At 32.9% G+C, this 14,214-nt stretch overlaps 1 protein-coding gene across 7 annotated transcripts in view; it reads right to left on the bottom strand.

Moving 5' to 3' along the window:
• The window catches only part of app (Palmitoyltransferase app), a 28,264-nt gene that overhangs the window by 6,846 nt on the left and 7,204 nt on the right, over nucleotides 1-14,214 (bottom strand). For 5 of the 7 annotated variants that reach the window (XM_022079207.2, XM_022079208.2, XM_022079211.2 and 2 more), the window contains 2 exons: nucleotides 13,934-14,052; nucleotides 13,128-13,317 (listed from right to left, as the gene is read on the bottom strand). In XM_022079207.2, coding sequence (XP_021934899.1) covers nucleotides 13,128-13,317; nucleotides 13,934-14,052 — 309 coding nt within the window. Of the gene's footprint in view, nucleotides 1-327; nucleotides 10,228-12,151; nucleotides 13,318-13,933; nucleotides 14,053-14,214 lie in introns of those variants that run through there. The other 2 variants (XM_087346668.1, XM_087346667.1) reach the window with 2 other exon arrangements.

The raw sequence follows: 14,214 nt of genomic DNA, 5'->3' as shown, positions 1-14,214 counted from the left end.
ATGGTAAAATAACAAAGTACCAATGCCCTCTATATAACATATGAACATATTTAAAGAAACTTTCAAACCCACAGATTGATTTAAAGCACTATTTTTGACACAAAATTTTAGGCAGATAACCCAGAAGACCTACACTTATTTATATCTTCACAGCCACAATAGCCTCAAATGTCACACTATATTTGTTGTTTTATATGGGAGGGAGAGCTGAGATAATAAATGTATGCAAAATTTGGTTGGTAAACCTGAAGGGGAGAAACCACCTAAAACTTAAACAGAGATGGGAGTATAATATTCAGATGGATCTTAAAGAAAGTAGCCAATGTATTCCACAAAAGGTTGGCAATTTATTGATTAAATGAATGACCATGCGCTTCTCAGGGAAAAATCTGGTCCATGGAGTTAATTACTGTTATGCTGTTGTTGCTGCCATTGCCAATGGCTAGATTATTTAGCCATCAATTTAAAAAATAATACTTCAATATCAGTTATTAATAATTAATTTACCATCACAAACATTTTATCTTATGGTACATAGTTTTATTTTTAAGTTTTACAAAAAAGCAAAATGAACCTCTGACCAGTAACATATCATATCACTACTTAATTCCTGCCAAATGCAGCCTACTGCACCATATATCTACAATACAAATTACGATTCTAGCTTATTCTGGGGACATTAATAAATTAATTTACATTGCAGAAAAACTTCAACCCATGAAAAATACAGACTAAAAGCTGCTTACACAAATACCATGCAATGAACCAGTACAATGCAGTCACACTAAAATCTGTCTAAACATCATGGTGTTACAGTGCAATTCATTTCATGTGCTTTGACAGAGACCAAGAATTCTGAATGTTTAACTCTTTGAAACATTTAAACTCACTGTACTTCATGCTTCTAAAACAGTAAGCCTGACAAGAGAATATTCTACTACATTAATAAATACAAAACTGATTAATTTGGGTCACAGTTTGTGACTATTAAATAAGGTTATCTTTAACACAAGCAAGATTTGTTTTATAACTGTTTAAATAAATTAAATTCAAAGAACAATTTTGTAAATTTTCACTCAATTCCTGTACTGGTGTACAGTGTGTAACCACTTAATGAGGTTCATTAGACAACAGACAATATTTTCTGTACACATTTTCATACAGACTACATCAGCATATAAAACACATTATCTCAGCAGGGAAATAGACCCCCACCCCGAAATAGAGGTACATGCCAAAAACATTACAAAATACATGTAACAATTATTCCTAGCAGTAATAAAACCGATCAAAGAAACACAGTATTAGTGAGAAAGTAAGAAAACGTAATCTGAATACAAACCATTTCATTCTGCAATATTCATACAAGTACAACACAAAATTCATTAGTACCAAGAATTTCCCTGCCACAATATTTTCAGACATAAACTATTAAAAGCCATGACTGAATTGCGAGTCAAAATATTTTAAATAAACCTAGGAATCTGAATATAAATACAAATGCAAAATAAGTTTTTGTGTTTGTTTCTTCCTAATGCACAGCTATCCATCGATTTACTTGCTTTGTGTTTCTCAAAAATGAGACTGCAATTCATCACATGTAATTTACAAATGTCTTGAACATTTCATAATTTGTCAGTTTACTTGAGTATGGATTTGTAAATTGGTCAATTATATCATAAACATAATACCTCAAAATTTCTCACATTCTAATATATACATACAAACAAACATATCAGAATAATTGGTCTCATCTACAATTATACTAGCATCACATATACAAATAATAAATACAAAACCTTAAGTTGTCATGCCAACTAAATGGATTAAAGTCTTCTCAAGCAATTGGTATTGAATAAGGTTTCAAAGTTCATTCTGCACTGATGGCAACCCTGATAACGGAGACTGAAATAGTCAACAGACCACCAGAACAGAATAAACTCCATTTTGGAAACTGACTAAATGTTCATCAGGTTTGATATTCCCCTAATGATGGGAATGGCATCAATTCAGAATAAAACTCCAAAGTTTCAGACTGTCTCAACCTCAAACATGAGGAACTGATGTATCCCTCATGACGAAGACACAGATGGTCTTCAAAACGTCAAGAGTTTTATTCTGCAGTGATATGCTGACTGCCCAAGAAGACCTTGGAGCTGATCTATGACTAACCAGACCAGAGACTGAAATTTGGCCATCAACTCCCAGTAACTATAGATGTTGGGATATGACAACCCTATACAAAACATGCCAACACAGACACAACAAAATCAGAATATACTGGTGAGCATAACAAAGCAATGAAAAGGGTGCAACTTAAACCAATGTAACACAACCTAATGCTGACTTACCGAACCTCTGATTGCCCTTTTGAAACTTATGGAACAAGAAATGGAATAATTTGAATAAGATGGCAATTCTGCTGGTAAAAAATTCTACAAATAAAAATAAATCACAAACACTCATAAACATTGGTGGTAATTACAATCTACAAAGAAACGATACATATTTTATTTTTACAAAAAATGCAGCATTTTCACTCAAAAATACAATAAATATGATAACTGAAGTTTTTAATGATATTACAATAACTTTCAAAACAAATTCTTACATCACCAATGTATGAAATGGGACTGTTCTGAAATCTCTGCATATTAACTACAATTTTCAAGTAATCATAAATTCAAAATTAAGTTTATTACACTGTAAAACTTTAACATCTAGAAGTGACTTTCCATTCCATTATAAGACCCAATTTAATAGCCATCAGTTGCCACTGGAACAAAAGTCAAGATCATTAAGTGGTGATCTAAAAGGAAGGCTAATATCAATTATAAAATGTGTATCATGTATAAAGCATTTTTCTACAGAGTCAACATGAAAACTGTGATATGTATCATGTACAAGTTTTCCTAGTCCCTGCCCATGGAAGTCAGTGCCCTATTCATTCAACCACTGTATCATTGCTCTTTCAACATATTATCATGTTTAGGACCAATGTATGTTGCTTCAGGGCTGGAAATAGATAAAGAACATCTGGAAAGCCACATATTCAAAATTCATAATGTGGGAACTGCAGCAAAATGACGATTAAAAGAACACATGATTTCTATGGACACAGGGACAGAAAAACAAATACCATGGATCTGCAAGTGCCCCAGTCTGGGTGGGGACTATACATAAAAACAGTTTACAAGTCCTAAAATAACACTATATTATCAACAAAGAAAAAACTGAGTGAATAATGCCCTCTAAAATTACTGACTGTAATTCGTATTTTGCTAAATGTGTATCCCTTCTAAGGTATTTCACAGTCAGACGGCTTACTATCAATTTCTGTACTGACTAAACAGCACCAAAATATATAATTTATATCTTAATTGCAGTATCTACTGAGAATGTTATAATTTTAAGTAATTTTAAACAACATTATTTTAAGTTTGTGTATAGACGGAAAATAAAATATTGTACCAAAATATATGTTGATTGTCAAAATATATATAACATTGTGAAGAAGGGCATCTGTTCTTGCACTGAGCAATGAAAGAAATAAATGTGACATAATAAAATATAATTAATGTAACTTATGTTACCAAACATGAAATAATGCAACAGGCCAACAAGTATAAAGTATGCTATAATGGCTTACATCATTCTTCAATTTCTGTACAAAACGAAAAGAGGTAAAAAAACAGTTCTTATAATAATACATCATACCATCCTTCTGCTTTGTTTACACCATTCCAGAGTTTATGAACAGTAAATTATTACTAAAAAGGATGCAACATGAGAAGTCCCACCATTTACAGAACTGACAGTGGAAAGGTGCACTCCAGTTTCAGCACAAAAATGTCATCCTTGTAACTTTGCACTTTTCACTGATGCTAATGTTCATTTATTTTTGATACAAATCTATCCTTGCAAAAGTAATCACACTACATATTCATGACTTATTTTGTTAAATAAATGTATTATCAAAAAATATTAAAAATAAACAATGTGTCTGATAATAAATCTATTTTTAATGAACAAATTAAAACATTTGGTTCTTACAGTTAATACTAAAGTCTCTAAACAAATGAATTCTCATTCAATTTAGCAACACTGACTATCACTTTACCTAAAGGCATATATTTTTAGACATAATTCAATAAACACTGAGTAAATTGAAAAATTCTTTGAACAAATGTAACCTCAAACAATACAAAATCTATGCCTTGTAAATTTTCTTCATAAAACTAACCATTTTCAAGGCATGAAGTGAACACATATACGGGAGGTTTTGTCCATCTGTCTTTCCAAATGTATTCAATTCATTTTGATCCAATATGGTAGTTCAACACAACTTTCCATTCTTGTTTAATTAAGTGCTGGTTATCACCCGCAAAGTTCCAAGTTAGCAGCAATGCACCTTCAAAACCTCACTGCTGTTGAAATTGTTAGCAGTAACGAGTTAGTTCTATCATAATCAAGTAAATTATGATTAACCATAATCTTCAACTGAAAATCTATCCTTCCTATTGCGGAGTTAAAATTGAGCAATAACTTTATAGCTGAACACACATATAAGCATCATATTAAATTAATTCTAGCATGTCACTTCATAAATGGTACAACATGAAGAAGAACAGGGGCTTCGGCAACAAAGTTTCACACGTAAACATATTTAACAATTCCATAGTAAAACGTGTGCTATTTAAATGGAATAGTAAACTTTCCTTAACTTAGTCTGTTTAACTCTGTATATGCTATGCAGAAGATTCCTCATGTATGAGTACTGATCCTTAAAACAGATTTATTTCATGTTCAAGGAAATGACTGAAAAAGTTACATACAGCTTTTCAACAGAAAATGAATATTACCACATGAATATCCAAAGAATGTTCTTTAAACAAAAATTAGCAAGGAAAGGGTTAATAAAGACTTCTCAACTGCATATATATTTGTCTAAATACTATCATTTTTTTTAGCATCAATTAAAAGCTTCCTCCTGACTAGAGTTTAGTCTTAAATGTATCACTGCTGGCAAGGATTTGGAAGGAAAATAATGAAAATCCAAAATCTGCACAGCCAGTTTTTGGGCCAAGAATAAGAAGCAAGAGTACAAACTACTGAACTACAAAATTCAACAGATTAGTAATTTTAGGCACAAATTAGATACTAAAGAATTTGGAATAATAATGTATTAACATGAAGTACAATACAACTCAAAACTGTAAGATTAAGTGGATGGTAAGAGGAACAAAAGATGGATCGTGCTTGATGGTTCAACTCTCACTAAGTGACACTTCTTGCTACTGTGCACCAAACAGTCACCCATTGTCCCAATATTTTTAGTATTATAATAGTTGTAAGCACATCCTTTAGCATGACAGTATTACATTTTCTTAATCTCAGGCTTAGATAATAAGATTCTTACTACTACTGATATCAGTTGTTAATTTCAACCATTCTTCTATTATAAAAAGTTATCTTTTACCAGATCCAGAACAGTTCCACAGATCTACAGACAGAGGAGGGCATGGACAACGCACATCAAACACGCAGCAGGCAGGTACAGACAAAACTTACACATATATTAAGCTCCTCAAAAGTGAGAAGGAGCAACTTTGATAATTACATATTGTAACTTCCAAGTCTCAACACATAAACATAAAAAATGAAAATGAAACACATACTCAAAAAGATTTTAAAATACAATAAATATTTCCAAATCAATAGGCACAATAATCTACTAAGAACCAACTATTCATAGTAAGATCACAAACATTTCCCACAAGGCCAATCTCAGTGAAGACATTAAAATTCCAAGTACAAGACATGTTCTTACATCTAAATTAGTATATGTATGGCAAGTAGCATTATATCATTTTTGCAATGGATTTTATATTAAAATTATTAAAAATGTTCACACTTTTAAACAAATAAAAGACAGAATTGGTTGCATTTGTGCACCTTTTTGAAAATAATTTTGTGTCAGAAAACAAACCAAAAATAATTTTTTATAAGTTTCAGCAATAATTTACACAACCTTAGTTCAACTATGTTTCACTGTCAACTCTGCAGTTAAATGTCTGATTAGCTCCAAGTTATGTGAGAAATGAGTAATTAACTTAACAAACAGGGCACTGGTATTACCTAAATTATACACAATATGGGCTAAAATAAATATGAAAGATCAAATGAGGAAATTCACAAAACCATAACCAAGTTATATTTAACACCCACATTCATTTTTCCAGAAACCTATAATTTATTATTTCTTAATACAGTGAAAGCATAGCTTTCTTCATTCAAAGGTAAAAGTAACAAAATCCCTGAGCCATGCCATGAAGGTTTAGAAGGAGAATGGAAATAAAGCTGCACACTTTTACCTTGGCATTAGATTAATAATTCTTGGATCACATCATACATGCAGACCTGCTTTACTTGCATCACACTAACAAACTGTTAAAACATTAACCGCAGAGCCCAGCTGGCGGCCCTGCACTGCATGGGCTTAAATCACCTTTTCCCATAAAATAAGGGTTAAGGTAAATGGCCATCTTAATGATGTGGCCACAATGCCCTGGGAAAAAAAACCCAGAACCCGTCAGACAGGAAGCTGGGTGGGTCCCAAACCCAGTCTGGATGGAAGAGAAAAATGCTGACCTCCCTGAAATCAAACCCAGCAATCCAGCCTGTAGCCAGTAACATTAGACTGTGCTACCCTGGCCAGTTGTTACTTTCGTACAAAAATCAGTTTAGGTACAAACAGTATTTGCCACTATGAAGTTGTCTATCTTCTGGGTTATAGTGCCACGTAGTCTGGTATAAGTTTACCAACATTTCAGAGGTCCTTGTTGCCTCCAACATCAGGACAATGATGGAGGAATCAACTATCTCTAAAACACTGGTAAACTTCTATCAGACTACATGGCACTACAACCCACCATCCTACTTATTATTTGCCACTAGTTCAGTTTCTGAAAAACAGAATTTTCAGAAAATAGTTTTATGGATTCAATTATACCTTGTATCATAATGCACTGCTAATTTCAATACATCACAATCCAACAATTAATGGGTATAAAACACTATGTCATCAATTAGACAATCCATTGAATAGAGTGCAAACAAAAGGTAAATAAAAATGTAATTTATTTATAAAGAACTAACCCTGACATTCAAACAGATATATTCTACAAGGTTGTCACATATATAAAATCTGTCTCATATCAGGGCAAGAGAACTGAGGAACTAAGAAAGATTCAGTAAGTAGAACATGCATTAGCATTCTTTATTCATGCTTGAATGATCACTTTCTCACTAAACTTAAAAGACACAGAGTATAATGTTAAACTCAAAGTTTCTCTATAAAGAAAACTACCAGTACTCAAATGGGCAAGAGGAGATAGGTGACAGTTTTTAAGTATAATTCTTTTTAAGTTAATAAAGATTAGAAACTCTAACTTAAAATAAAGTGTATCCTTGTTTTAACTTCCATTATTCTGTACATTTCAGTAAGAAACTTTAATTTCGTTTTAATATTTGTGTTATGAAAAACAGGCATCTTTTTAGACTTATATTTTCTGTCTCAGGAGCTAATCTGACAAAGAGAGACTTAAATTTACATTAACATATTTGTCCAGCTTATCCTTTAAAGGACAAAGCTAATCTATACAATATTTAACAATTCATATCCTACACCACTACAAAATTTCAGTCTTTTAATGATGTTTTGGAAATGTTTTGCTGTTCATCAAATTACTAAGTTACTGAACATTAAAGCAGCTGGTATACAAAGTAACCACTACCTTATAAAGTGTTACACTATATATTTGTCCACCACTGCAAAGGACAGTGCATCCTACATACTTCACAAAACTAGCAATAAGCCATTAAAAATCATTACAAATATTGCTAGTATTAAACTTTTAATGGAGCAATCAACAATAAAAATAGACTGAATTATCTTTTAAGCTTCTATTTCAAACAGTGCCACCTGTATTCCTATTTCCATGATCTCAGACTGGCCTGTGGTATACAGAAAGCAAGTTATACTCATTCCTTTTTGGATTGTCACTGCTCTATTCACTAAACACAAAAGCTTTCAGAGACTGTTTTTCAACACCACTGTATCAGCTAATAGACATCCTTTGATATTCTCACAAGGTCAGCTGAATATGCTACACAAGAATGTATACATTTTTAGTTTATCTATGTTATCACAGGCATAAGTATGTGTTGTTAGAGAAACAAAAACACTAGTCTTGTATTACTGACTGGGGCCTTAGAGCAACTGTTCCAGTTACTCAATCTTTTACACACTTCTGCAATAAATTGTATGGGTACATTATAAATTTCCATTTCTTAACATACAAACAAATATATAAATATGTCTGCTCAGGGTGATAAAATTAGAGAGCCCATCTCAAAACATGGTTTCATATTAGATATGCAAATAACCTGTTAACTGTACTGCACAATATGGCCTGCTTTACATTGTTATATGCTGAAACACTTTTCCGAAAGAGAAACAATCTATTTTTAATATCAGATAGACCACAGATACAAATATACCATACTACTACATTGTCTGGTACACATGTTTTTCCTGAAAGCTGCCATAAATGATGTGCCTTAGATTACTAATAATGCATGCTCAGTTCTTTAAAATTAGTTATTATAGAATTTTTGATCTTCAACACCAAATATAAAACATACAGCACATATTCATATATCAAGCTGTTATAATGTGTTTTATATCTGGATGAAAAAAAAAACCCTGAATTTAATATAAAGTCATATATTGTAAACCCAACACATTATATGGGTGTGCAGTTTATAATGCAAAATAAAATATTCATATCCAAAGAAATGTGAAAAATTAAGCAAAGCACCCTAAATGTTAGAAATATATACATTATAGAAATAATAAAAAGTAAAAATAAACTACTTATATTCTGGGCATCATATTTTAAGGGAAAACTGTATACAAAATTAATATACTTAGCACTTTATCATCATCATCACTGGATTGCCGCTGACTATTTTGTAAGATAAAATTACATATAAAAACATCACCTAACAAATTTTCAATCTGTAAGAACACTGATAAGGCAATATAAAAAATAACACAGGGAAAGAAGAGAATCAAGTACTGGTCAGACAACCTCTGTCACTGTCGTATCACGTGTACTCAATTTCATCTGAGTGTTTCTCCCCCATTGCTGTCAAGCATACTGATCCAACCACACAGTGTTAATATGTGGACTGGAAATTTTCATCAACCTGTACTTTGCACCTTGATATTCAGGAAACAATTTCTTTCATGTGAAGATATTTTATAATCCCTTGAGGACATAGATTTGATGTTACTTTTAGTAACAGTAAACTAACTAATGCCATGGAGCAGAGTATATTTTGTGAAGCTAACAGTTAATCAGCTAATCAAGAAATACTCTGCTTTTTATGAAAAATAAAGGTTCATTACCATGTTCACAAGAGTTCACCATCAGTCCTTATACTAAGCCAGATGAATCTAGTCTTACAAGTGGTCTCTTACCTTCTGGTTTTTAAACCAAATTCTGTATGAATTTCTCACTTCCCTCATGTGTGCTACATGCCTTACTCATCTATTCCTCCTTGATTTGATTATCCTGATTATGTAATAATAAAAGTAACTACGTATGATTCCCCAGGTACTGAATGTGAAACAATTGCAGAACATAATTCTGCACCGGATAAGCAGCCACAGCCTTCTAATGTGTTCATAAAATGAAGCTTCCATTACCCACTTATATGTTCACAAACTCTTAATCTGTTCAGCAATTCCATGTCTTTTACAGAACTCTTAAGTTCATTATCAAATAAGATCCTACCCTCAGCCAGATAATCCAGTACACAGCCTCATATGCTATTACTTTAAAATCCACTTTAATATTACCTTCCCAAACTTAGACTAGGTCTCCCAAGAGGCCTCTGCCCTTCAGATAAACAGACACAATGGTACAATTATATAACAAGCATTTCCTGATTCTAATGAAGTGACACAACCAAAACATGAAAACTGCTAAGTTAAAGCCACTGTGCAAGACCTTCCTTGAGAAGCTGATAGTAACTCAGTTGATTAAGAAATTCCCACTGAACATCATGGCCAAGCGGTTAGCACTCCTGCTTCATATTCTCTAAATCTCGGTTCAGATCTTGGACAGTGAAATGTTCAGTGGCAATCCAGTTTTTTATCTGAAGAATAAAAATGCAGTAAAACAATAGAAACCATAACTACAAAACTGAAGTTTGTCTATCGCTGTCTATAAGTGCCTTTGAGCCATTAAATGACACACAATGCACTAAATTTATATATTCAACAGATTTTCTTAAACTTATGGAGTTCTCAACACCTAGCTCAATATTTACTCTTGATCTTGGTTCATTCTGCTCAACAATATGTTCAGAAATATTAGCAAACCTGAACTTTAGACTAATGGTATTCCTTTCAGGTTGTGAACACACAATAGTGCAAGTCATAACATTACTTATTTCTCATCATGCCATGACAGTAAAACAAGGAATCCAGCATCACTTGAACTTGCAGGTCTTTATCTATATCAGCAGTAGTTAAATGAAAAATATACAGAAAATATGGCATGGTATTTCTTTAAGTTTATAGCAGGAAACTCATATTATCAAAGGGCTCCAAATCTGTAAGTATATAAACAAAGGACCATACATTCATATTATGTTGAATATCTGAATCTCAATAACACCCAGTATTTCAAATCAAACATTCATTACCCATTTCATGTATTTTATGTAAAAGAAAGGATAGTGGTTTGCATCAATAAATATTTTTACTTGTATTTCATTAAACATTCAAGATATATAAAAATATTCCAAGTAATTATTGTAAAGTTTTAATAAACCCTGCATTTTATTTCATGTATTCATTTTTTGTATGATGTGTTCTTTTTAAAAATACTGATAAAGGTCATCTGAGACTGACATTTAATGCAGAATCCAAATAGCAATTATCATTGAAATCAAACGCCTAACCTCAACTGCATTTTTACATAAGCATTCACAAACTAAGATTTAAATTATCTTTCAAATGTTAGTGCTCATATCACAAAAATGAAAGAGTAGAAAGCATAAGGTATAAATATCCCTGTCATAATACCAAAAGCATAAAACTCCATAAAATTTAATCAAAATCTGTTGATACTGTTGACATCATTATAATGATCCTCTTGAGAGTGTAGGAAAAAAATCTCCAGAATACTTAGAATAGTAAACAGCAATGATACAAAAGTTTTAGCAAATAATACTGCTGACATAACATGTACTCAATTGCAAAGTATCATTTAGACACACAATTATAAAAAGCACAATGCATTTCATTAGACATGAAAAAGTGAGCCCACATTCTTGAATTAAAAATTCAATGATTTGGTTGGTTTGTTAATTGGTTGGTTATTAATGTTTATTTTGTTTTGAAGGACAAACATCTCGGACAGTATGATAAAATAAGTCATTACCATTTCCTTCCCTATCTTTGTCAATTCATAAGCATCCAGTCTTCCTGTGAGAAAGAACATAGAAGACAATGCCATGCTTTTAATTCACAGAAGTCTATGGACTGCACCTTATTCACACATAAGTAACTGACTTGCATCATTTAATTTGTAGAGCATTGGTTCTTGGTGAGAAAAACTCAGGTACAAAATAGTAATTCATCTGCTAATTACTAAGAATTTCACCTATATATATATTAACAAAACAACTATTTATAATTGGTAAGGGTACTTCAAAAATATTTGGGCTGCCAATACCCTGGAATTGAGGTATAATCATGATGGGGACCCAAAATCATATGCTGTACCTGGGCCTCCAAAAACACTAATACACTGCACATTGCATGTAACAAGTATTTATGGCCCAAATCCCAAGTCCAAAGTTCATGGTATGTTGTACATTACACCATTACTGAGCAGTATATATTTTAAGTTTCCTTTTTTCTTCTCCAACAGTTCAATAATGTATTTTGTAAACATCCTGCCAATGTTCAGGTTTAATACCTTTCAAGAACAAAGAAAATTATATGAACAGAAAATAAATATTCATGCAGACTATTTCTCAGAAAGTCTTGCTTTGCTTTGCCAGCCCCCCCCCCCCCCCCCCAATCAATAAGTTCAATAGGACCAATGTTATATTGTTTTTTACTATACATTCTTGGGACAAGACAAAGTTTCTGATAGCCAGTTTTTCATTTCTGAGGTGAGAGGTTATCACAGCAGTAAATATGTTGTGTAGGTTTGTAGGTAGTAACCACCTACAAGACTACACGTCACAAACTAGAAGACCACAATCAGCAGTTTATCTAATTCTCATTCATTTCAAACAGGTTTAACTGTAACCATTTCACTTAAAATATGAACCTTGCAGTTGAGTACACATAGTAATTAAAAATAAGAGTCAATATTATGAATAATATGTAATAATAGACACTACCTAAATGCAGCACCAGATGAAATCGCAAATGAATTATCAACATTACACAGCATTATAACTGAATGAAAGTTCTTAATATTAGGCAGTCTTCTAAGTTTTCCAGTAGGTCTTACACACTTATCAGATATCGTCATCTTCACTGTTTGGATTACTGATAACAAGATGCCTTTGCAAATGCTCTCCATCATCGCCCCTACAATTAGAATTCTGGTATGATCGATTCTCACCAAATCCAACTACCAGATTACTTAATCCCTTAAAGCCACCTCTACCACTATGATGATTACCATGTGACTGACAGTGCAACACTACTCCTATATCATTACCACTAAAAGAATGATTCATTCTTTTACCCCCATCATCATGTACCTTCGTAGCACCAACACCATTAGGTCCTGTAGCCCCAACACCATAATTTCTTAACTGCCCCGATGTAGAGCCCCAGCCTTGGTTTGGAGTATTATTTATGTGTCTGGGACACTCTCGATCTCCACTGCCATACCCACATGCTCTATTAACAATGTGTCTTCCCAGTCGATCACCCCCCATACTGACAATTCCAGTATCAGCTAGAGGAAAAGTACCTACAATGTCCCAATAAGTACCAATACCACGCTGAGGCTCTCTATACGCACCATCAAGTGAAGGAGACATCACTGCCTGGTTCAGAAGCAAGTTGCTGTTGCTGTTGCTATGGCTGCTATGGGGTTGCTGGGGCTGGGACTGTGCCTGTACCACTTGCTGCTGCTGTAGATGTACAGGAACCAAGACATGTGAGGAGCCGGATGCCTCACTGGTGAGACTGCCTGTCTGACTTATGCCATTCTACAAAATAAATTATGGTCGCATGGGATTTCATTCAAGTTCACATTAGAATTTCACATCCACTGTACCATTTTCAGAACTTCAAGTACAGTTTAAAATTTATTTCTGTATGACATTTCAAGTTGAAATAGAGGAACAGAAATTATTTTGTATGAGGTACCTAAAATATATGTCTCATTTTGCATATTTATGCTAAAGAGAAATGTTATAGAATAAATATGTATACTTCAGCAAGTACTTCTCAACAAATGAACTGCACTTTATAACAATTTTGTAGAAGTTGCCTAAAAATGTGTTTGCGATGCTTCATTCTACAGCAAGAGCCTGCTCAGATCTTCTTATAGGTGTATGGGAATGTTATCACCTAAACAATATCATACAGAAGAGAAAGGTACAAAAACATACTTTCACTTGGCTCAGGAAAGAAACCAGTGGTGGACTATTGTGAACACAGTAATAAACCTCTAGGTTCCATAAAAGGTGGGTAATTTTCTGAGTATCTGAGTGACTATTAGCTTCTTTAGAAAGACTCTGCTTCATATAGTTATCTAAATGTCATTCCTCAGTGTGTTAAAACATCATATTATTTCTACACAAACAATAATAGTATTCTTACCATTGACTGCACAGTTTTGACAGTTCCATATGTTTTGTTATTTGTAATAACTGCATCCCTGTCTTCTGCTGCCCTGGCTTGCTCAGCTGCAAATTCAGGAGTAACAATACCTCGTCGGTCTGCAAAACAACAAAACCTTACTCATACATTTTTCATTATATATGTAGCATCCCAGTGTGTACACTATTATTGGTTCTGTTTGATCAAAATCACTTCACACACCTAAATCAGACAAACTGTATTCTTTACACTATTTAATTATGTTTTTCAGAAGTTGATCA

This window comes from Zootermopsis nevadensis, unplaced genomic scaffold, assembly GCF_977971745.1.
Source record: "Zootermopsis nevadensis isolate Lab colony 2312 unplaced genomic scaffold, Znev_1.0 Znev_ptg000010l, whole genome shotgun sequence".
NCBI lineage: Eukaryota > Metazoa > Arthropoda > Insecta > Blattodea > Termopsidae > Zootermopsis > Zootermopsis nevadensis.
The sequence above is the reverse complement of the archived record's forward strand: the minus strand, read 5'-3'. Positions and strand labels throughout refer to the sequence as shown.